The sequence below is a fragment of the Genypterus blacodes genome, unplaced genomic scaffold, assembly GCF_046128005.1.
Source record: "Genypterus blacodes isolate CSIRO-AG114 ecotype Tasmania unplaced genomic scaffold, CSIRO-AGI_Gbla_v1 ptg000040l_1, whole genome shotgun sequence".
Classification (NCBI taxonomy): Eukaryota; Metazoa; Chordata; class Actinopteri; order Ophidiiformes; family Ophidiidae; genus Genypterus; species Genypterus blacodes.
Genome location: NW_027466853.1, coordinates 2,993,467 through 3,017,242, shown reverse-complemented (window position 1 = coordinate 3,017,242; position 23,776 = coordinate 2,993,467). Strand labels below are relative to the sequence as shown.

The following is a 23,776-nucleotide window of genomic DNA, read 5'->3' as shown; positions in this document are numbered from 1 at the left end:
GTGGTCAGTTCACATATATTGAGTTGAACCTTTAGGCACACAGAGGACATTTTTATTTGAAATGTAACAAAAGTTGACATGAAGCAGCTTTAGTTTGAAGAACAGTACATTACCCTCACTTTCTCCAAACCATCTCTACTTTGCCTTCATACATGTTTATATACTTTTCTCCAGAAAGATATGAAAATATAATTTAATGCACTTGTAACACATAACGATACATTCACTGTACACAATATCAAAGACTTCCCTCAACACTGGCAGTACAATACTGTCACAATTCATATTTGGATTGATGTTCCATAACATGAACATCCATGCATTGAAGATGTTTTAATGGGTCACTGTTGATAACTCCTCCCTCTGATGGCAAATTAGGATCCTGCAGTTCTTAAAATCGGGTTGTGGTGGTGCTGTAAGACCCCCTACCTGATTCTGAATCATTATGGCACAACGTCACAGTCCAAACAGCAGGACCGGGAGAATAATGCACAGTATGAGCTAAATCTATCCACCTGTTCCCTCCTGCTCCTGTCCGTGACGAGGATGATGAGGTGTTGAGGTGAAACATGAAACAGAAAACAGCACCAGCAGTCTCGACTGGGCTGTTTCCGTATCCTTTGTGTGTCCAGCTGAGTCGTCTCAGCGACAATGTGGAACCATATGAAGAAGGATACTTATTGGAATGGTCTAAATTTCAAGGCAGCTACATAAATCTCACAACACAGAAAAACACTGGAGGTTTGGTGTTCATCGTCTTTAACAGGATCTGCTCCCAGGGGCCTTTTCACTGTAGACCCACCGGAAACCACAAAATGTTAATTTGTTGGCAACTGGTTATTGGCAACTGGAAAAGTGCGTAATTTCCTTGTGGCGAAACAGCGAGGGAACGGCTTGAGTCTTAAGAAACAGTGAAAACACGTTCCCACAAGTCCAAGGACAGTCAGCATACGCATCATCAGAACACTTGGGCAGGATTGTGGTGCTGAAATGCTTGCGAACATCACCTGAGATCATCTTTTAGTGCAAACAACGGCGAGTTTGTATGTTTGCGGTAGAACAGATGATTTGGAATACTTGTGAGGTCAATCTGAAAACGTTAGTGATATGAAAATGGTAACAATTCATTTGGATAAGAGAATGTAAGATAGCCTATGTACAAATGTCTTCAGGGCAGACATACCACATTGTATGACACATTCATGTTCCTCCGTTGACTCATCGTCCCGTTGTGAGGCTCCTAATGAGGCACTGAAAGCGTCCACGTCTTTCCTGGTGAATCACAGCAGGACGCCCTACATGCTACTCGCGGCTTGGTGTGGTCATTCTGGAATCTACAACAGGCCGTCCACGCACACATGACAACAAAAACATTATACTAAACAAACGAATGATAGCTTAAATGTGCAAAAGTACAAAACTGTGAACTACATAAAGGATCCAACTTTATGAGCTAAAGTTTAAAAATAATAACAAAATATACACAAGGGGGGAGAGAGAGAGAGAAGGAGAGAGAGGGGTGGGGCTGTGTGTGTGTGTCGGGGGGGGGGGGTGACTAAGAGCCACTGCTGGTGATGAAGGTGATTTGGGTTGCCAGGTGAGTGCTGGTGGACCTCTACTGCTGCATCTTGCGGATGATGTCGGTGGAGATGGGCGGGTGGAAGTTGATGGTGTGGTGGCGGAGACCCTGAGACGTTTTGTAACTCTTCCTGCATCGACACTTGAAGGGTTTGCGCACCCTGATCTGGGTCCGGTGGCCGTTCTTGGCGTGATACTTGATCCCGTTCACATTCTGCGAGGAAGCAGAGATAGAAAACAGGAAGCTTAAAAGGAAGATCTCCTACATGTATGTGTTTATGTTTACATGCTGGAACGTTCAAATAAGATGCAGTTTTCCATCCCATAGCAGGAGTATTTTCATGTAATGGTGTACAAAGATACTTCTGGTTGATACTCTACCTGTTGGGCGTTGTGAGGGACTGGAACCTACCTTGTATCTCTTTTTGCAGCCTGGGACCGGGCAGGCAAAAGGCTTCTCGTCTCCTCCGTTCATGCACATGGAGCTGAGGATGGACTCAGAGCTGATGGCGCTCTCTGTGGTCCACGACTCATCGCTGTCCGACTCCTCGTAGTCTACCTCCTCTTCGTCACACTCGCTGCCTGCGGGGCGGCGAGACAGACAGACGGGCGCTGAGTGATTCATTACACAGTACACACGCACACATGCACACACGCACACATGCACACGCGCACACGCACTCCAGCAGTCTTAGAGTAGGACTGAACTTTGCTTCCTCATATTTGTGAAAAGACCAAAAATAAGACACGGAACGCAATAACCACAGTAAACCTGTTAGAATTACAACTATAAACTAGAAAAGAGACATTTTCACTGTTGTCATAGCACCACCATCGGGTCCACTCTTTTTGCACAAGAAAGTGAGTTCAAATGTGCACAAAATTCAAGCCATATCAATCAACATTGGTAGTCAAATGTGGCTAAACATGTCAAACTGTGTTACAATTGAGCTCAAATTGTCAGGGGAGATGAAACAAAGTCAAACATCTACTAAGGGCAGAAATAGGTGCGGCCTGTGTGAGTGGATGCAGAGAGAAAAATTTCGATGATTTAACTTACTGTTTAAAAGCTGTAATATTATGATCATGACATGCGAAAGTGGTTACTATGGCGCCACCATCAGGCTGAGCGGAAATTAGACTAACTACCTATGAACCTGCCAGGTTGATATCTGAGTTATGTCTGGGTACTGGCTGTTACAGGGAGGCGTGGCCTCATCATTTTGGGGTAAAGAACACAACACGACAGTGAGCCCTGCGCTGTGACTTCCTGCTCTTCTTTGTCGAGCGTCGTTTGGGTGTTTACCTGTGGGCGTGCTGCTGCGGAAGGAAGAGGACGGGGTGATGGGCGGGGTGACCGGAGGGGTGAGGTTGCCACTGGAGTGCCGAGGGGGCGTGGCCACGCTGCTGCGGGACAGGCCCCCCGTCAGCGACAGAGACAGCTTGGGCTGCACCTTCTTTTTCAGTACCTCGTGCTCTCGCCGCGCCGCGTCAGTCATGAATCTGTGTGAGGCCGGAGATACGAGACGACGATTATGCGGAACAGTTTTTATTTGAACCAGTGTGGAAAGTTTGCTACCGTAGAACATGTGCTTGGAATCAATAGATCATAGTCTGCGTTCCCATGAAAATAATTCAGGCCTGGCTTTATGACAGACAGTAAAGCCTTTGGTAAATGTGTATCATAAAAATGAAATGTTAACACAGACATTGTTAAATGAAAAGTGGAATTAAGAGATGAAGTGATAACCGCATCAAGATGTAGGCAGGGACACATGCTGCTGAAGCACCAAATGAAAGAAGAGTGATCTGATGAACCTCCAGCATATAAAACACAATGACCAGATTCCACAGTGGTTAATCTGAGCAATCCTCCAGATGACGTGAGTAAGAGAGAGAGCATCTGATGAAGGAGACTGAACTTTACAGAGCCAGAACACAAACACCATGAAAGCCACAAGCCATAACTTTGTCTGTTTTAACTTATTTGTGCAAGTTATTTGACTGACATTCTTCTTTCACATGCATTTCTGTGTATAATTGATCATAAATAATGGTGGGCCTGACATTCCCGGGTAAACCACACAGGCATTGGCGACATGTTGCCAGGAGGCCTCCAGCCCAGTAAGGTGGCAGCAGCTACTTTTGTCTTTACTGCTTGATCACACTGACCAAGGCTACTTTCCCCAAACTTTTCTTGTTTTCTGCTGACATGCAATAAACAATTTTCAGCCGTCTTCTTCGCTAATTATGATTTTGTTTCTGTTCGTCCTCTGCCGCGTTTAGCTTGCAGACCACAAACAATGTTACAGGTGAAGAAGAAGCGATATTTTGGATAAACAAATATAACAAAGTAAACATTAGAAAATGGAGGAAAATAAATGTGAATGTAAACTTTGTGTTGTTGTTGTACCTGTTGATGTAGCTGAGGGCGACATAGGTGGGCTGTTGCTGCTCCTGCTTCTCCAGGAGGCGAGGGTCCGTGTCTGCGGCGGAGAGAGACACACACACATATTGGGCTATACAAATAAAATGGACTTAAATTGACTTGACACACACATAGTGTTATTCATAAAGCTTAGAAGTGTTTTGTGAGCATAACCAGTCGGTGGCAACAACACATCCAGGCTCTTTGAGCTCATGCTGCTGCATCCTGTAGTTCAGGGGTCTTCAACGTTTTACAGGCCAAGGACCCCCTAACTGATGGAGAGATGGAGCGGGGACCCCCTACTATATATATTGTAAATTTTACATTATATTTAAAATTGTGTTTTATATCAAACTGGGCTTCGTGCCATGTATAAACATCAATGTCTGTTGACCTTGGAGGGATTTGAGACTAGTTTGGAAGTATTCAACAGATTTGTCTTTTAAGTGGCTGTGGGTTATCTCCAAGTGCAGCTTTGATGATCTACTTTGATGGCAGTAGATCAAATGACACACATTGGTAACAGATGAAAGATATCACCTTCTGCCTCCATTCATCCGTTCACTACAATATGTTGGATTCATGTTATTATGGATTTAAAGCAACCTTTTTGCCTCAGAGCTACTTTGACAAAATAAAAATGTCCTCATGTTTAACATTATTAGTAACATTTATCCACATGACTGATTCTCACCCAAACCAGCTGAATAAGCGTCTCCAAAACAATGTTATTACTGATTTTACTAATACTATACCTTTCATATTTCACATTTGTCTGTCCACATATCACTGTCACAATTTCCCTTCACATTCCATTATTGAGGGAATTCCCTGTAGTTCCCATATCATCTGTACTTCAAATGCATTCAGTCTGTTCTGATGATAATGAGATGACAGAGAGTGTGGTACTGTTTTCATGAGGTATTGAAATAGTTGGAATGTTCTTACAGTGAAGCACGTTCTATGTCGTACAGTTTTGAAATGTTTTCCTGTTTGGAAGAACATACACTGGATTGAGTGGACATGACAGCTTAATTCTGCAAATTCTGCATTCTGCCTTTATGTTGTCACAATTGTTAAAATGCATCCAAATGCTGCTTTTTTCCAGCTGTCACTCATCTCTGCTTCTCTCTTTCCTGCTCTGTACCTGTAGTAGACCGTCAGCACGCCCACGCCCCTCCCTGCTTGATGTTATGGTCCTTGTCTGATTTCATGTGAATTGGTCAAACAGCACAACATCAGTTCAAACGACCAGTCTTCCCCGTGTTCATGGCAAGAATGACCAACCTATCATTCTATCTTGTATTAAGTTGCAGAAAAAATAAAAACGGCTCTCGGACGGGAACCGGCTCCCATCGTTCACCTAAAAGAGTGGGCTCTTTGCGCCGGTGCGTTCGCTGACGACACATCACGCCAAGCTGGCCCTCGGCTCGGTAAGTCCCCTGAAAAGTTGCTGAGTACTTCGGTGAAGTGGCGCTCCACAGACGCGTCCGCACCGCAAACCAGACACATACACACTTGACATTCGCATTCGTAAATGTATTTAATTCCTCATGATAACAGTATATAAGTTGCCTTTTATCGGGGCTATTTTCCACGGTCATCCTTAAGTCCGGCGTGCGCTTGTTAGCAGAATGTTACGGTGTCACATAACCAAACTTGACAGCAGTGTCATGGGGCTGACAGCTGATTGGCTTATAATCGTTTTGGGACAAAAAGGGGGCGGATAGAAATTTTAACAGCTTTACCAAATGACATATACGTATTCTTTGAACCTTTTGCGAGCTGCTCAGAAACGGCCGGTGAGCTACTGTTGGAGACCTTTTGGGGAAAAAAATTGGTTTGAAAAAAAATTCAAAAATATAAAAATGTCCGCTCAACCACAAATTTCGCGACCCCCCTGTTGAAGACCCCTCCTCTGAGGGGTTAAGCGGCTCATTTACAACCACATCAGGCCTCATTCTTTCTGAGCTTGTGCTTTTTGTGTTTCATTCCTCTTTTCTTGGTTAACGTGGCGCTGCTGCTCTGTGACCACACTGGACACCGCAAACTGTGTTCCCATGCTGCGCTCCAGACCTTCATGTTGCTCGGCAGTGCTAAAAGAGAGAGAGAGAGTCCCAACAGCGGTGTCTCCACTTTACCGCTGGGCCTCACAGAGCCTTGAAACACTGCGCCCCCACGTGGCCATAAGTCAGGGTGGTTTCCATCTGCAGGCTCATTTGAGACTATATGTCAAGTTAAACCTCTGCAGTACACATTAAACGTCTATCTACATAGACTTTGTTTCTATACAAACACAAACACCTATCCAGATGTGATCATGGAGGACATAAGCAACACCTTGGTGAGGATGTAATAAAACTCTGACTCACACTCACGTATCACCAGCCACCTTACAGTCTCACTCCTGTAGACTCCTGTAGAGTTTTTGTCTTATGTACAAACAGACTTGATCCTTTTGACGGATTGATACAAGTTACGTTTCCTTCATTCACTTCACTGCATTTGTTGCTTCCTAGTCTGAGTGTTGCTTCCTAGTCTGAGACAACAACTGAAAGCAGATGTGAGTGCTGAGCGATATGAGGCGTCATCAACTTGGCAGGGGAGGAAATTGGGTCAGGGATCCTCCACACTGGCAGGCAGACCCTAAGAGACACGCAGGAGGGCCTCAGACCCACGCAAGTGTTTCATTAAGGTGGATTTTTCCCCGGTGAGAAGGACAGCACACCTCTCTCTTGGAGGAAAAGCCCTGCCAAAAGGCTTTGAGGCAGTGCAGAGCCTGCTCTGAGCACCATGTGCTGGTATGTCAGAAAGCCCTCCTAATAAGCGTCCAGCATCTCTCTCAGACTGCTCTAACAGCCACGGATCAATGTGTCCCCACACGCCGTAAATCAGGAACACTTCAGGTGGGGACTAGGAGGAAAGAAGTATGCAGGGGCCCCAAATCCCCACAGCCGCTGCTATTCTTCTGGGGCCCACCGGCACTCAAGCAGCCTGAAGGATTCTCCAGCTGAGACAGGAACCTCTAATCAAACAAGGTGGTCCACTTTGGTGGCCCACTGGTAGGAGCCTAAAACTGTGTGTTTGTGCGGCGTGACTCCTTATATATTTTAAAGTGACGCAGGCCTGGAGAAGAGCCTGGAGATGTTGCAAAGCAGAACAGATGCATGATGGAGTTTAAAGCTCATTATTTTCATTTTCCACACATTTATTTTCCATTTGTAGTAAACAGAATCGTCTCAAACTGTTTTTTCTGTTCCTTTTTATATGACGTAATGCTTTAACATACTGTAAGGTTCTATGAAATGAGCTTCAAGGAGCCTGCTCGACACTTTCCTTAGTATGAAAGTAGAGAACATGATGCAATCGCGTGTTGTCATCAGGGCCACAACTGGAAACCAAGGATGATCACAAAAACAAGCCTTCCTACGACCGAGCAGGGAACTCATAACGCACACACACACACACACACACACACACACACACACACACACACACACCCGCAAAAACACACAAACGCCCACACAGGCCCCCGTCTATTACTTCCACCAGACTCTGGCTCTCCCGTCTGCCCCTTGTGTCCCATAGCACTGTGGGTAGTGCAGAGCGGCGAGCGCGGTGGTGGTGACATGTTTATTACGCCTCTGCACAGCAGTGGGCCTTTCCAGGAGTGGCGGCACAGGTAATTCATTACAATGTGACCTTAAGAGAGCAGATGAAACAGAGTCAAATTGCCACATGTACACAGGAATTAACTTAGACACCAATTTCTGTCCATTTCCATTGGTGGAATTTGTATTTTAAATCTGACTTTGTCAATCTTTAGATTGCAGCTACAAATGTCAACGTCAACACAGGCTGCACATGATCTGCTACGAGGAGCATGTTATGGAGTCCAGCAGCCCATTACACCGCAGTCAACACAGCACAGGAACAAGGAGCGCTGGTGTCGGGGGATGGGGAAATGTAATTAGGTCCACCAGGTGCGGAGATCGGGAACTAGTTACTGCCTCCCAAATTTATTACTTCCGCTCAGATTTTTGGGGTGTAGGTACAAAAAGAAAAATCTCCTAAATGAGCCTCCGGAGAGGGGTGGCAACAAACAGAGCCATTGTGGAAACAGCGAGCCTCAGCAGCTTGAATAACGTCGCCTCTTTGTGCCTCTGGCCTGCTAGCTTGGCGACAAAGTCAACATTTTAGCGGCTTAGTACAGCGCCGAGCGGGACTACCAGGTCCATTTAGGAGATCCTGCAGCTTAACAACACAGCTTGTGGACCCGGAGTAAAAAATGATCCTCCAGTCTAACAATCTGATGTGTTGAGTCGAGGCATATTTGTTCACAAATGCCAGCACGGCCTCCAGCCTACCTTCACGTCATAAACCTGAAACATTACCTGGAAAGTAGTCTGTGTGCTGAGTTTATGTGCTATTAGGTGAAGTTTAATGGAGCAGTTTGAGCCTCTGCCAAAGTGTCTATCAACAATGGAAGTGTCAAAGTTCCTGCAATCCCATCCTCGTTGTACACTGACAGTATAAGAGCATACGCTACCTCATTTTGTTAGTATTTACTGGATTGTGAATGTGTGTGTGGGAATAATATCTGCTGTGATGTTTGATCTGACTTGTGGTGGAAGCTTAGCTCCTCAGCCAAACGGCGGAGCAGCGCCGCCTATCGCCAGCAGCTCCACCCTGTAAGCGAGCCGACTGCGGGGAAATGAGGATAAGAACGTGCAGTTGTTTTCCAGGCGCCTCATTATTGAAGCAGCAATGTGCTTGAAGCAGCAGGCCACCAGATGAGGAGGAAGAGCGGCCAAATCAAGCACTCACTCTGTAATTACGCTTCACAGGCAACTTGGCACGACGCGCAAGATTTCGCACTTAGTCTCAAAGTGGGCACAGGCCAGCGGACACAGTGAGGGTTAGGGTGAGGGTTTTCCACACAGAGCCAGCTAATTGCCTCATTATTCCCCAATAAGTAATATGGAGCGGCTAACACCTCGCTCCCTCGCACACACACACACACACACACACACACACACACACACACACACACACACACACACAATGAGAGGGGCCGAGGATATTAAAGCCAGCAAGGCAACAAACAAGATCAACCGAGAGACAGCTGGGCTGCGTCACCTTCGCTAACAAATGTGTGAAATACTGGAGCAGGCAACAGATGGAGGCCCGTAGTTCAGAGTGTGGGGAGTGGAGAATACAAACATGGAACTGTAGAGGAGGACACTAAACCCTTAGACCATCCGGACTCCATTTACTGTATAAGGCCCAGCCCCATGTGAAGCAGAGGTGGCGCAATTGATTATGTGGCGACTCAATAAGAATTGTTTGGCCATGCATGCCTGGTGAGCAGGAGGGGCCTAAGTTTAGTTATGTTAATTTAGTATCGTTGTTTTGTGTTTAGTAAGGGACACATTGTTGTAGTAAGAGTTGAAATATCTCAGTATCCATAATATCAAACTAAATATATGTGTTCAATATAGTTCAGTCTGAGTTTGACCGGGGTCAGATCTGCTGTAGGGGTGAACTGTGATGTCACAAAAAGCCTCATTAGATCTCATGTATTTGTACACACATCCAATATCTACACACATCTGAGAGTCGTCACAAAAATCAATTAGAAGGCCTCTAGAATAACGAATAACGTCACATTTCTTAACATAATACGGAACTCTTGCGGCCAGTTTTGCCAGATGTTATTGTGACTCTAGTTGGTGCTAAGCACATTAATACTAAGCTTATAGACTAATGCTTACTTGACAGCTGTGTTTACGTGACATTCTCTCTGTTTATATTGCAACAAAAATACACTACAAGCTAATAACCAATGATTCAGGGTGGTAAATGCATGACCATTTTTATTGAAGATATGTTAGACGTAACATCCATTTATCTCCAGTTTAGTTAAGCTGTCATAAGCAAAATGATGAGCGCTGTGTGTGTGTGTGTGTGTGTGTGTGTGTGTGTAGCAGCCGGTAAGGAGCCGCTCTGCGCGGGCCTGCCGCTGCTGCTGCTGGAGCCAAAGGGGCGTAACAGTGCGATCTGCCAGTCGCTCTTTCCTCTGGTGGCGTTACAGCGACCAAAACACCAACCACATGCACACGGCGAGCGAGGGTGGTAAATTCTGCACCTACACATCTGCAGCTGCCGCGCCTAGCAACACGGTTGTCAGGACGCAGGAAGTAACTCGCTAGTTGGCTAACGTAGCCGCCTCTTGCTAGCTGCAAAGGCCGGCCGACTCGCAGCCTGCGGCTTCCACGGCGGCTCGGCGGCGCTTACCGATGTGGTTATCCTCGATGTGCACGATGAGCTCGGTCAGAGAGTCGAAGTGAAGCCCGCAGCCGCCGAATCTGCACGCGTTGGAGAAGAAGGAAGCAGCGGCGATGCCTGTCATGGTCGCTGCTGCATTGGAGATGAGGGCACTCGGCAGGAGCTGAGACGCAGCGGGCGGACAGCGGTGGAACAGCTGGAGCGGCAGCGGCGGAACGCTGTAACGGCGCCGAGCTGCGGAAAGCTGCGAAGAGAGACGGGGCGAGACAGGAAATGCGGTTCTGACTTTCAAAATAAAACCCTATTGGCGACGCGTTTGACCTCCTAATTCAGTCACTGTTATAATACACTATGTCGTTCCTTTGCACACCAAAATTGTGCGCTTAACAATCGAGCCGTGCCTTAAGGTGATTGATATGACAGGTAGTGAAGTTAGCAATTAATAGGAGGTGTTTAACTTGTACATTCGTTGTGACCTTTGTAATATTAGTTTAGACGCCTTTCAGCAATGAAAAGGATTAGTAAACAGTGTATAGCTTTATATTATTAGTATAAGGTATGGAATTGGGACACAGTGTCATTACAATAATGTCATTACAAGATCAAGTCAACCTGTCAAGAAAGCCAAAGGAACGAAGCCCCTCAAATACAGAATCTTAGCAAACTGTACCAACCAAATGTTCTGCTCTCTGGATCACTCGAAGATTTGTAAGTATGGGACCAATATGAACTTATGATGTTGCGAATAAAGATGATAGATTTATTTCCAATGTAACCATGTTGACTTGATACAAACGTAGGTCATTCCGATGCCACTTAAACTCCATCCCGCATTGGAAACAGCGTGGATAAATCAAACAATTAAGTGTGAAACTGTTGTGGCCACAGGGGGACAGTGTTGTTCAATAGATACACTTGGGTGCTGTTTGTTCTCTGTGTTTATTACTTTGACGCTCTTTCTTAGTGAGTACTGAAGGCAAGATTCCGACTTTTTCCTTAATTCTGACATTACTTTTCTTGTTTCTTTATTTCTTTTATTTGTTTTTTCCAGATTCAAAACCCAAGTGCGTTTGCTCCCCCTTATGTTATGGAGAAATAAGTGCTTTGTGACCACACTTCCTGAGTAATTGCATTCTGACCGACGCCCATGACAGTAGCAAAATGTCCTTATTGAACCTCCTCCTTAACAAGTGCAAACATTACCAACAGTTCTGCATGATTTCTACATGGAGTCAGTGGCACCGTGATCATTTGATTGTATACAGATGTTTGGTGATTTCTTTTAATGTTATAGGCTAAAATAGATGAACACAAAGTCATTGAATATGGCCAATTCTTTCATAGAGATTTGGTTGTAATCAATACTTTATTTTATTTCTAATTTCCCATGTCACATCATTTAATGGCCAGAGTCTGTAATTGAATCACATTAACAGATTTGAATGATGTTTGTGTCTTAGTGGTGTTGCACAAATGGGGTTGCATGTTGAGAGAGTCGATTATACCACAAGGTGCAAAACAATGAAGCAACAGTCTTGTAAATATACAAATTCCCAACATGTAGACATTAATATAATATATATATATATATAACTAATACGTCATTCATATGTAGGCAGGGATATGTGAAATCTGGCTTCAGAGGTCTTGATGTAGTGCAGATGAGTCAGTAATCTGTTTTGAAAATAAAATTTCCTTCGGCTTCACTAACTTTAGCTTTGCCTTTTTCTTCCCCCTTCATATGACTTGGCCCAGCATTAAATCTATGATCTGTGCCGTGTGTTGCTAGTATAATGGCTCATCACTAGGCCCAGACCAGTTTTAGGTCAGACATGAGACAGATGGTGATGCAATTTCTCCAACAATAGTGGAGAACACAGGGCAATAGATCTATGAAACTATGACATCACACATAGTTTGAGGAAGTTGATGGCTTTCATTTGAAATGGTACCCTCAGTTATTTATTGATGGTTGTTCTTCATGGGCAGAGCTGCAGCTAATCACTACTCTTTAATTTGTTATAGCCCATAAACGTGGATGAGGTAACAGACACATTTTTGATTTCCAGCAACAGAGATTTACTGAACCTTAATATGGGAACATATACAATCAGAGAAAGTCCCGTTTCCCTGCCTGCTCTCAGGTGACTCAACTGTATTGTCCTCTTAGTTAACCAACAAGCAAATGTGCTCACAGTGAGATAAAGACATATGCACTCCTACATGCTAAAATAAGCACTTGAATCACTTTTACAGTTTTACGCCCAGCAGAGGAAGAATCTAACCCATCGCCATTAAATTGTCTTGAAAGATATCAGAAACATAGCTTTTCCAGGAACGCACTGATTGTTTAAAGTCCTCCTTGTGTTTCGTTAGGAAGTTTTGACTGAGAGGTTAATAGAGCAGAAGGTTTGCACAACAATGCAAATTAGAAAGGAAGGCAAAACACAATAGGCAACATTGCTTCACATATTGTGAAAGCAACATCTGACCTTTATTCAACACAATCTCGCCCATCTAGTTGTATAAGACAATCACTCAACATTTTACAGTTTTGTGTGTAACTTCTACAGATGTTTTTGTGCCCCAATCCAGGTTGAGCCAATGTAAGATGTCACAGGAAGTGGAAGAACCATCGAAATGGAAAGCACTGTTTACCACCCACTGCAAAAAGGTCCAACAATGACAGTGGTTAGAAGTGAGGAGGTGATGGACATGGTGCCTTGTTATCATTATCTGATGAAATGATGTGAAGTCTAGTTATGGTACATACTGTATTCAAAAAGCACATTAGTTATGTCACTGTAAAATCAAGCACTTTATATGTTTCGTGCAGTTAGGACTCAAGACGCAAACGTCATTAAGTTTTCCATTAGGAACACAGCATCCAAGTCTAAGCATGTAAACCAGAAAGAGAAGGACAATAATGGCTCTGCCAGCTGCTGCTTTGTCACTGATATTATTGTTGAGTGGAGGAGTACCTGGACCACTGCATAGTCAACAACATTACACTGACATCAGTGGCTGCAGAGTGAAATGAAAATCCTGTTTTTGGAAATGTTGGAGGAACAATGTGCACTGTGTGTTTCTGCTCCAGCAGGTGTGTAGCGTTACACTTTTTAAGAAGTAAATGTATCTGTCGTGATTGAAGAAAACGTGAACTTGCAGTCATAGTAGATTGGTATCAGACTTGGCTAGCTGAGCCGCTGTGATGAGTGATGGTGTGCAGTTTGCTGACAGGCCGACACCTCAATGTTTCCATCCCCGCAGGCACAAACATCTCTGCTCCAGGAATGGAAAGAAGGAAGCATGAACATTCCTTGTATATGCCACATAACAGCTACTTTCCTTTCTTAATTATTGTAGAAAAGAAACCAGGACTGGAGTTGTTTTACTTATCATACATTAACCACTTTTATTTTGGTCATTTTGCTTTGTGAGCCTTTTGTACCTGCTTCAGCAAGAGTGGCGCTCATCTTCCCAAGGTGATCTTACTCAAAAGCATCGTAGAAAGGATCATAATAAAAGGTTTAGTATAATATAGATCAAATCTGCTTTAGTGTGGGTCACTGACCCAAACTGTATTGGCTCTTTCCAACCTTCATAGTCTGGTCCTCCTGGAGCATAATGTTTGGATTGGTTGGGAAATATATAGGCAATAAAGAGACAAAAGGATGTCATAAACGTTGATTAAAGCTCTGGTTAAAAGACAGAGGCGGAGAAGCTCTGAGTTATGGAGGCTTCTCAGACTGCGTTATTGTTTGGGTGACAGAGCTCTTAGTGGAGTGGTCACAGGCGAGCGGTAAACATTTCTCAACGCGTGAGGAGTCATTAATCCCTGGAGCCAAGGATGGCTTCACTGCCAGCGTCTGCGGCCCCAGAAATCACATCCAGCCGACACCAACGGGTCCCACAGAGCTCCAATGTAAACGCAGTGCACACTAAACCTGTTTAAATCTCTTGTAATGTGGTGCAGCCGAGACAAACAATGAATAAAAGGCTGCATGGGTGAAGTTTGTGCCTTATATTTACATTTTTCAACATTTGCATACGAAGCTTGAGGTACTTGACTTTTGACCCTTATGCCTCTTGCGGGCCAGAGGTCATCCACATAGACTTTCTAAGCTGTTTTGATGGACGTTTTGTCAAGGATTGTTTTGGTTTTGCCAAAGGTGGCTGCAGATGCGAGATGAATATGAAATTAAAGGAAACTGGTGCTGCATGATGGTATGACTGCAAAGGGCTGTATTGTCATTGCAGCCTTGTTATCTTTGCCAAAGGAAAGTTGACACATAATCTCAGTGCCTTTTATTTGACTGCGGGACTTCACCCATGTTCAGCTCACTTCCCACTGGCAGGAAGATAAATATTGTTCATGTGTCATGTAATGTACCTTTTAGAGGTAAACAAGCCCATCAATGATGTATTTGCTGCCACATGACTTATTAAATAAGAAGGTGCGTTTCCTCATGGCTGTACATATGTTACAGTAATAGGCGCTAGCCATGTTTTATCATGTTGACACATGACGACTAGTCTCATTTGACGCTGTGGAGGCTGCAGTGCGGTTGCGCTCTGCGGGCCAAATTGGTTATTAGCGGAGCTCCGGCTTTGCGCCACACCCACCATGCCTCCGGGTGTGCGCCGCTCTCGCTGGCTCCGCCCCCCGCTCATCGCGCCGCCCCCGAGCGGACCGCAATGATTTAGAAGTTCAGGAATCCCACGTGACGTCACCCAGGGGTGACGTTATTCTTCCCTAAATAGATCGTATTGTAATCTTTTCTCAGTCCAACGTGGTTTCTTCTCAGAGGCTGCTTCTTTTCATTTTCTACACTTGTTTGGTAAGTTCCAGCGCTCCGGCGGCTCGTGCATGCGCCCCTGCGGGTCTGCGGTGTCAGTTTGGAGGCGAGCCGCGACACTTTTGTTCCTCTTCTTCCATGCAACAGCTTGTTTTGTTGTTCGCTTTAAGTTGTGCTCGGGTCGTTTGTCTGTCTGTGTTCGCTGCCCGGTCATGCATGCGGCCGCGCGGCATGTCACGTTAGTCACGTTAGAGTCTGCGCCGGTGCCACTTCGCTCCATTCGGGCTGCTCTGCGCGTCGTTCGCCCGGCGGGCTGTTGTTGAAGTTGAACGCCGAGTCAAGCACCACCGCTCCCGGTCTGTCAGGCGTCAGTCTGCAGGAATTCAGCTCGAATCCCCACTGGATACTGGACAAAGGTCACCGCGGACGCTTTGTCCGGACAGGCGTTACACTTTCGCGCATTTCTCGATTCAGTCCCAGACGCTGAAGCCCACCTGCATCATTGTCATGCGTGTCCCATCTCGGGATAGTCGCAGCAGGCGTTCCTCTCCCGGAAACCTGCAGCGTGCTGCGGTTGCCCGGTGATCGTGTAAACGGTAAATCGGCTTTGAGGCGAGTTTAAAATAGCGATGCGATGCTCCGCTTACCGACACATTTATGTCCCTTTTCTGTCTTTCGGAGGAATGTGACCAACATTACGTCATTCTGCAGGCCGGTCGATATGTGATTAGCCGCTGAGATATCGAGGCTTTACTTTGTGCTGACGAGGCAACGGCCTGCAAAACGAATAGATGTTTGAATCTGTGGATGCCCGTTATGTTTTGTGACGGCGCGCCATCAATAACCACTAGTTCACATACATCATAATAATAATTCGGTTCCCTTTTTGATTGTTTCGTTAGTGATTCCGATCAGTTACAGTAAATAAAAGGATATAGATGCTGACAGAAATGTAAATAAATTAAGATTCTGTCACTGGATTCGAGAGCAAGATGCAAAACTAAGCAACAAAAAAATGTCAAATTAAGTTCAAGCTGCTTGTTTAGTGGAGAGGTTGATATATATTGATATTATGGGATGTTAGTAGAAATCAATCATATCCCAAGTCCATGATTATGTGAAGACTATAAGCAACTTTAAATGTTCCTTAAAACTATTTCCTGCAATAAGATAATGCTTCATTTATGTGAAATCCAAAAATCCAAACCCCTAATGCGTGTTTGTCCTAAAAACCTGTATAACACAAAGGAGCAATCACTCAGAGTCACAGCCGCTGTAGTTTTGTTCATCTGAGTTTGTCTCTGTATAACCCAATCTGCTTGTTGCTGAAATGAAATATGAGCCTTGCAGTTTATTTGTTGACATTTATTGCATGTGTTCAAGGTGAACTGATCCTCTGGCAGTGATTGTACTAATGTATTGAGGCATCAACTGCAAGAAGTCATCATATACATAAATTAATCCTGTATATAGATTTTTGTCTGGGCACCCATGATGGCGCCCTCTTCTAGTTTATTTTAATATTTAACCCAGATTATTTCAGAGTGGCCTGGGTTAGTACGAGTTAACATGATTAGGAGCAGAGCAGTAAGTGATCTGCTCATGTTGCTTATGGAGCTTTGCCTCATTTTTTGAGCAGAACTGACAGACGTGGTCTAAGAGGGCATGCTTCCTGCCTCGGGCACCACCGTTATCCTACCTTGAAACTGTGCTGTCAAAGGCCCAGGCCAGCGAGTTCGAGGTTTGAGTGGCTTTGCATGTTTGCGCTCTCTTTAACCCCACGCGCCTCTGCACCCCAATCAACCCCTCTGCTCCTTTACCATATTGTTTGAATTCTAATATGCCATCTACCTGGAGAATTCCTCTTGAAATGGAACTCCGGACCCTAATCCATCCCCTCGCTCACATCAGGATATAGTTAATGTAAAGTGTGACCAAATTTCCTCTGCTAAACTAAAACATCTTTATTAAATGAGAGCCAAGTGCCCCATCCAAAGGAAAGGGCGTTGAGTACTGATAATTTGAAGTGCGAAAGCTATTGGATAATTCATAGAGGCATTCACAGAATTCATGCTTCAAAGTTTTATGCGTCATATGGATTGAATTTCCTGGAAAATGTGCAGAAATGATTTAGGTCCATTATAGAAAAAAAAGAAGCTAAAGGAACCACAAGTTTTATTTTAAATCATGGATAAAGTTCATCACCTCTGTTTTTGTCAGTGCTTCATATATCACATTACTTGATTTACTACAGACTTTTGCCTTTAGATTTAACAATTCACGCTGAAAACTGCAGAAAACTCTGAAAATGTAACGGTCTAAGATGAGACGGTGGCCTGAAACTGAGCCGTCAGTTGCTGTCGTTGGGGTTTGGCAGTCCAGGTCGGTAATGTTAGTCGTGTTTGTTGTGCCAAAGCAGACCAGGTGAGTGTTTAGGGGCCCATTAGAAGAGCCGGGCTGGCCTGGTGACAGAAAGAGAGACCATTCCTGGCCGCTCCCTGACAGAAAGACCCTGTCCAGACCCCCTTTCCTGCAGGCCTGCTCATGAAGTCCAACTTGTTAGGAAAGCAGCACTGCTTAGCATAACACAATATTGGAGTGTTTTGACTGTGCTAAGAGGAAATAGTCTGTTCATGGTGAAAATGACATGCGTGTGCTTATAGTGTATGATGGTATTCATGCTCCAAACGTCACATGTGGGGCTTGTGATGCGATGCAATGTCTGTAAATGGAAGGTGAGTGGTAGAACGCTGCACTGTAAGTGGTTAGTAAATGGGGGCTGTGTGTGTGTGAGTGTGTGAGTGTGTGATATATAATAGATGTTCGAGTCGTCGCCAAAGAGCGCACGTGCAACACTTAATGCTCGTAAATAAATGATTAGATTATTACCAGATGCTTTGGAGTGTCTGCTTTAATTGGCATTGATAAGCGAGGAAGAAGACCAAAGGGAAGAAGAGCCTGTTTGCCCAGTTTAGGCTTTCATTTCACACTTTTCACTTCTTTTAAACACTCGAAAGAAATAAACCAATTAAGTTCATTGGCATTCTGATCATTGGTATTGTCTCAGGGGCAACACAGCCAGAAGGTGCTGGGTTTGAATCCCTCCTGTATTGCCATCTGGGGCCTTTTTTAGTGTGTTTATCTTGGCGTTTGTATAGTTGTTCTCCCACACTAAAAGAAACATGTCAGGTATTTGTCTTTCTCCTGCTGTTGTAGTCCAGAGCTGAAGGTGCTGCCTGTATGCTGATCTCCAGCAGCTCAGACTGGATCAATAAAAGAAATGTAACTCTGTGTTTTAGTTCGGAGCTCTGAGGCAACTAATGAGGAGCTGATGATACCGACAAAAAGGAGACATAGGGCTGTTAGAGAATATGATATGCGAGGCAAAGCTGAAGGCCGGAGAATAATAAAACATATCACGACCTCGGGTTTGCCAAAAATGTCACAATTCAGTATTTCCACCTTAAAGCATTCGATATGTTCAGTTTGCCTTTGAAACCTTTAAGGTGAAGTTTTGGCTGATAGTGTCTCCAAGTGTATGGAGGCTCTAAATCAGTGGTTCTTAACCTGGGTTCGATCGAACCCCAGGGGTTCGGTGAGTCATTCTCAGGAGTTCGGCAGGGGTCAAGACACAACCAGTATAGCCGGTTCACACTAGCAATTGACTGCCGACAATTTGGCAACACACAATTTTTCTTCGCCGTCTCAGATTACAAATGGTAAAAAATGGTTTTATCCCACCCTAGTAAATAAAACAACATCCATCTTTGATTTTTACGACTATGTCAAATCCTATTTGTCTCCAGTTCAATTGTGTATGGATTGAGGATTATTGGAGAAAAACAAACATTGCAAAACTTGTCAAAAACCTTTGACATTTGTTTTCTGTGTTTATGAGCCATGCTGAGTGCCAGAATGAGCTCAGTCGAACATGAAACATGGTGGCAAGTGTAGATGTAATGTTGGACCACTTCCTTGACATGAAGCTCCACTATTCTGTCCATCAAAACCCTAACCCAACAATCCAAGGATGCAAGACATTTTTAAGACTTGTTGTCTCCGCAGGGTGTGGGATTTATATAGATGTACATATATGTGTGAATGCAAAAGCTACCAGTAGCAGGGCCCTCCCAGTGAGCAACAACTGTATGTGTGTGTGTAATGCTTTAAAGAGGGGTCACACAGGTGGGACCACAGCTAGGCAATGGAGCAGAGAATAGTCAAGACAAAAGAGTGATAACAGACCACAGCTGTGCCTACGCAGGTAAATGTAGCAAGTGGATAAATGTAGCAAGTTTAAAACCGCCAGAATGCAGAATAACGGGAAATGAGAGCTAGGCCGATAACGCTCGCGACCAGGGCCCAACTGCCTTATATGGCCAGGGAAGTGAATGTGAGGAGCCATGTGGAGAAATACCAATAAAAAAGAGGCGGGTTTCAGCCTCTTCTTTGTTGGTATTTCTCGTTTTGGTGTCACCAAATCGTACCATACCCTCTTATTAATGAGAAAGCCCTTGAGATAGTCACACCGTTTGTTACAATGTATCTTTGCGAACAATCCTTTTCGAGGATGGCAGACATGAAAACTAAGAAAATGAACAGACTTTGTTGCGAAAATGATATGAGAGTGGCACTTCCCAAGGTGAAGCTGCGCATTTCTCAACTTGTATCTAAAAGGCAACAGCAAAAGTCACATTGATTTGCAGTAAATATTCATAAAGTTATGGTTTTGTGTGAAATTCATGTTTTGTTGGTTTTGTTCTTTGAACAATGATTTTGTGTGCAACTGATGCACTGATAAAATATATACCTAAGTTTTGAAGAAATCACATTTTATTTTTCTAATTACCAAGGGTTAAGAACCACTGCTCTAAATGCTGCATCGGTGTCCTCAGTTCAATGTGGAGAAACTGTCAAAATCAGCCTTTCCTCTCTGTTGTTCTTGTCTTGCATCCTTCCATAAATATAATCACTCTGGTCTAAAATATTCTTGGCTGGAGGCGGAGCTTGCCGATGCATCTGCTGTCTTTGTGATTTAGCATCGCGGGTGAATCCAGGGACACCATAAGATTCGCAGAATTTGTGGAGCTTTTAATTTTCGAGAGAGCGCCACTTTCAGTATGCCTCCGGTCTGACACACACATACACACACACACACACACACACACACACACACACACACACAGCTCTTTTCCTGGAAAACAGTCGTTTTTTCTTGCTTTAATTTATGAACGCAACTGAAGCTACTGCAAATGTGACATTGATGCACGACTCAACTGCACTGAGCAATAATCCATAGGAACACCCTAGGAACACACTTGGCAGCAGTTACGCCTTAACAAATATATTGTCCTCTTATTCTAAGCTGTAACACTAAAACTTTTCACGAACAACTTGTTTTCATGCTACTCCTTCACCGCCGCTCCTCTTCCACTTCCTTTTCTTGCTCCCGTGATAAGTCAAATCTGTTGGATTTGTTGGATCAGATTGAAGTGTTCAAGAGTGCTGAAAATTGATTTTTCACTATAGCGTTCAGTGTGTGAGGCCGCCCACTAAAGCTTCATCCTCATCCTCATCCTCACGGCCTCCACACAGTGTTGATTTTCTGCACTGAGGGAATTCACTCTCCAATTTAGTTGAACAGATCCCGCATCTACAAAATGAAGACAATGGCAATTTTCATTTATACATTTCGACTCACCTAAAGAGTATTTTTTTAGTAAAATTATGAAGATAGTTCACCCCCCCTGTCATTTTGTATTTGCAGTTTTATGAGAAGTTGGCTGGAGTGATGAACTCAGACCAGGAAAGGCCATTCGTGTGCAACGCTCCTGGCTGTTCTCAGGTGAGTGTGTGTGTGTGTGTGTGTGTGTGTGTGTGTGTGTGTGTGTGTGTAATATGAAGAGGATCACACTGAGGAGGCCTGGGGAGTAGATTACTGCCTCACACATTAGTGAGAAACAGAATAGGGTGGAACCGAGTGAAACACTAACTGTAAATAAAACTGCTTTTCTGCTGCAGGTGTAAAAATACCAATAGAACAAAGCGATGCTGCCACTTGTTTTGTTGTTGAACACTCTCCAGAAGACAAATGACAGTGAATGCCATTTTGGTTCGAGGCCCGGAGGCGTCTTATAACAGAACTCTTCTAGCCCATTTGTGCATAAGCATCTCTCAGCGCTTCTTTGTGAACCTCTGCAGCGATTCCCAACGGAGGACCACCTGATGATACACCGACACAAACATGAGATGACCCTGAAGTTCCCCTCCATAAAGAACGACAACATGCTATCAGGTGAGTTACACCTCAGTTCGATACAAGGTTTATTTGCAGGTGTGCTCGTCTGGATGACTCACGTGTAGACGCAGACACAGACGCAGACGCAGACACAGACACACACACACACACACACAGACACAGACACAGACACAGACACAGACACACACACACACACACCTGTCTATCAACAGGGAGCCTCACCACAAGTCTATAATGGTTGTTTGTTTACGTACATGACACGAAGAGACGCTGACGTGTGAGTGGGAGAACAAGCCAGGTGAAGCTAAGATGGTGCCAAAGGGACGTCCTCTCCTCCCTCAGCCGTCTCATTAGGCCACAATCTAGCCATTAATCTTACAGAAGGGGGCAGGGTCTAATACCAGGGCCATACTTTGTATCGAATTCATCGATCGTGTGAAGCGTCAAACCCCCCCCAAGGCCGATCTGATCCATATGCCTGGATCTGCGTGCCCGGCCACACTAGACCCGGACTGAGCCCAGATTGTGTCTTCTTCATTATTTACACCCAGTGGACAACAGGGATCGGATTTTGTAGGCCGGGTGTCCTTATCTCCCGGTGTCTGAATTACAGCTCGAACCATTTCTCTTATTGAGACCTTGGAGGATAAGATAGTCGGTGGTTAAAAGTCACATTCAGTTGAACAGGGCAACAAACGCACAATGATTTAGCTGCTTCATTTGCGATCATCCTCACATGAAAATCAACAGTGCTTGCTTGGTTATTAACAGAGCTTTAATTACATCCTGGGCATTATATTAATTACATCCTTACATCATATTTTGTGTGTTGAGTCAAATCCTCCGTCTAGCCAGAACAGATAAAAATACAGGGAAGTTTGCTCTTAGCCTTTGAAACAAGCCTGATCCTAAAATCACCTTCAACTGCCTGAAACCTGATCTGTGTGACGATCTGGACTGTATCAGCTGAAATGGGGCTGTCAGAGTCCGTATCTCCCTCTGAGAGTGTGGAGGGATTGTTTTCTTACAATGGCTGCTAATGTTTTACTGTTTAACTTTGTCTTTTTTTTAAAGCTGTGCTCCTGCATCCTTCTTGATTTTCAGACCAGACTCCCACGCCCACGCGCTTCCTGAAGAACTGTGAGGAGGTGGGACTGTTCAGCGAGCTGGACTGTTCCATTGAGCAGGAGTTCTGCAAAGCGCAGGAGCAGGAGGACAGCAAACAGGTAGTGAGGGAGATACCTCTTGAAACCCACAGCTCAGTTAGGTCAGACTCACTGCAGCCCACACACTATGAACAGATACACTACAAGTATGCACACACACCTCTGACTGATCTGCTCTATGTTCACCTTTTCATCCTGACAGCGTAGTCATTTGTTGTGTATCCAGCTCTCTCTCTCTCTCTCTCTCTCTCTCTCTCTCTCTCCCTCTCTCTCTCTCTCTCTCTCTCTCTCTCTCTCTCTCTCTCTCTCTCTCTCCTCTCTCTCTCTCTCTCTCTCTCCCTCTCTCTCTCTCTGCGTGTGCCCCAGTTCCCATCAGTCTTGTTGACAGTGACAGACAGGGGGAGGAGGTGTAGATTTATCATCCGCCACAGGTGAGGCGAAAGGGGATCAGGTTCTCCACCTGTAACTTCAAACTGCTCCTCGGCCGTCTCTTAAGCAGGGAGTCCTGTTTCCTCCCCGACGCAAACACGGACCCCTGGGAGGACGTTTGTAGTAGCAATAGTAGAGCTCGCCAGAAAGTCGACTGCAAGTGAGGAGAGTTGCAAAGCAGGGACATTTGACAGAGAGGGGTGCTAGGGGAGGGTGTGATCATTTATGCATTATGGATCTGCCCCTGGAACACGGGCATGGGTCACATCACAAGACAGACTGCTTATCTAATGTTTGTGCAGGCCAGAGCTAAGCTGTCGTCTGCGTGGTTTGTCTCTGGAGCTCGTCTGCACCTCGTCTGGCCTCCTCAGCCTGTGTGGTTTATGACGGGAGGCTCTGCTAAGTCAGCACAAGGCGAGTCAACGCAGGACTCTCTGAGAAGGCACAGCACAGGGAAATGAAGGGAGAGAAGGAGTGAAGGCTGGAGACAGAGGAGGGAGAGCAATAGTCCCATTCATAGAAAAATGAGCTCATTCATTTATAGATATAAAAGTAACTGGGTAGCTAATTTACTCAAACATGAAACAAACGCTGTCATGTCAGGATGGTTATCAGGGGTGTGGGCTGAAGTTTGCGTACTTGAGACTCGACTTGACATCAACAACTTGCAACTTGACTTTGACCTTTGACCCTGCTGACTTGCACTTTTGCCTTTTGACTCAGGAGGACTTGATAACTTCACACACTCACACCAGAGCTTACATACACTCATATGATGTGTATATCAAGTTATATGAATCTGATTCATAGTCATTAAGTCATAAATACC

The 23,776-nt window shown here is 44.7% G+C and overlaps 2 protein-coding genes across 3 annotated transcripts in view; one reads left to right on the top strand and one right to left on the bottom strand.

The window, feature by feature from the left end:
• Positions 1–14: 14 nt before the first annotated feature.
• jazf1b (JAZF zinc finger 1b) lies at positions 15–10,527 on the bottom strand. Of its 2 annotated transcripts, none has more exons than XR_012963249.1 (6): positions 10,304–10,527; positions 3,992–4,064; positions 2,885–3,081; positions 1,991–2,160; positions 1,184–1,792; positions 15–1,090 (listed from the first exon to the last, which is right to left on the bottom strand). XR_012963249.1 is itself a non-coding variant. In XM_076148420.1 (6 exons), exons 1-5 carry the CDS (start codon positions 10,416–10,418, stop codon positions 1,616–1,618), a joined length of 732 nt encoding a protein of 243 aa, XP_076004535.1. In that variant the 5' UTR covers positions 10,419–10,527; the 3' UTR covers positions 15–1,334; positions 1,614–1,615. The 2 variants fall into 2 exon arrangements, 1 of the variants encoding a protein (XP_076004535.1); XM_076148420.1 differs by having other exon boundaries at positions 15–1,334; positions 1,614–1,792.
• Positions 10,528–15,088: 4,561 nt separating this feature from the next.
• creb5b (cAMP responsive element binding protein 5b) overlaps positions 15,089–23,776 on the top strand; it is a 32,360-nt gene continuing 23,672 nt past the window's right edge. The window contains exons 1-4 of the mRNA XM_076148533.1: positions 15,089–15,135; positions 20,861–20,938; positions 21,295–21,388; positions 22,457–22,578. Of these exons, the coding sequence (XP_076004648.1) occupies positions 20,885–20,938; positions 21,295–21,388; positions 22,457–22,578 (270 nt within the window). The 5' untranslated portion in view covers positions 15,089–15,135; positions 20,861–20,884. The remainder of the gene's footprint in view (positions 15,136–20,860; positions 20,939–21,294; positions 21,389–22,456; positions 22,579–23,776) is intronic.

Excerpts from the sequence above, each read along its gene's own strand:
- jazf1b (XM_076148420.1), bottom strand. The coding sequence starts at position 10,418 with ATGACAGGCATCGCCGCTGCTTCCTTCTTCTCCAACGCGTGCAGATTC. Across the intron at positions 3,082-3,991 it reads GCCCTCAGCTACATCAACAG|ATTCATGACTGACGCGGCGC; the intron begins GTACAACAACAA and ends GGCCTCACACAG. Across the intron at positions 2,161-2,884 it reads CCGCAGCAGCACGCCCACAG|GCAGCGAGTGTGACGAAGAG; the intron begins GTAAACACCCAA and ends GCCGCCCCGCAG.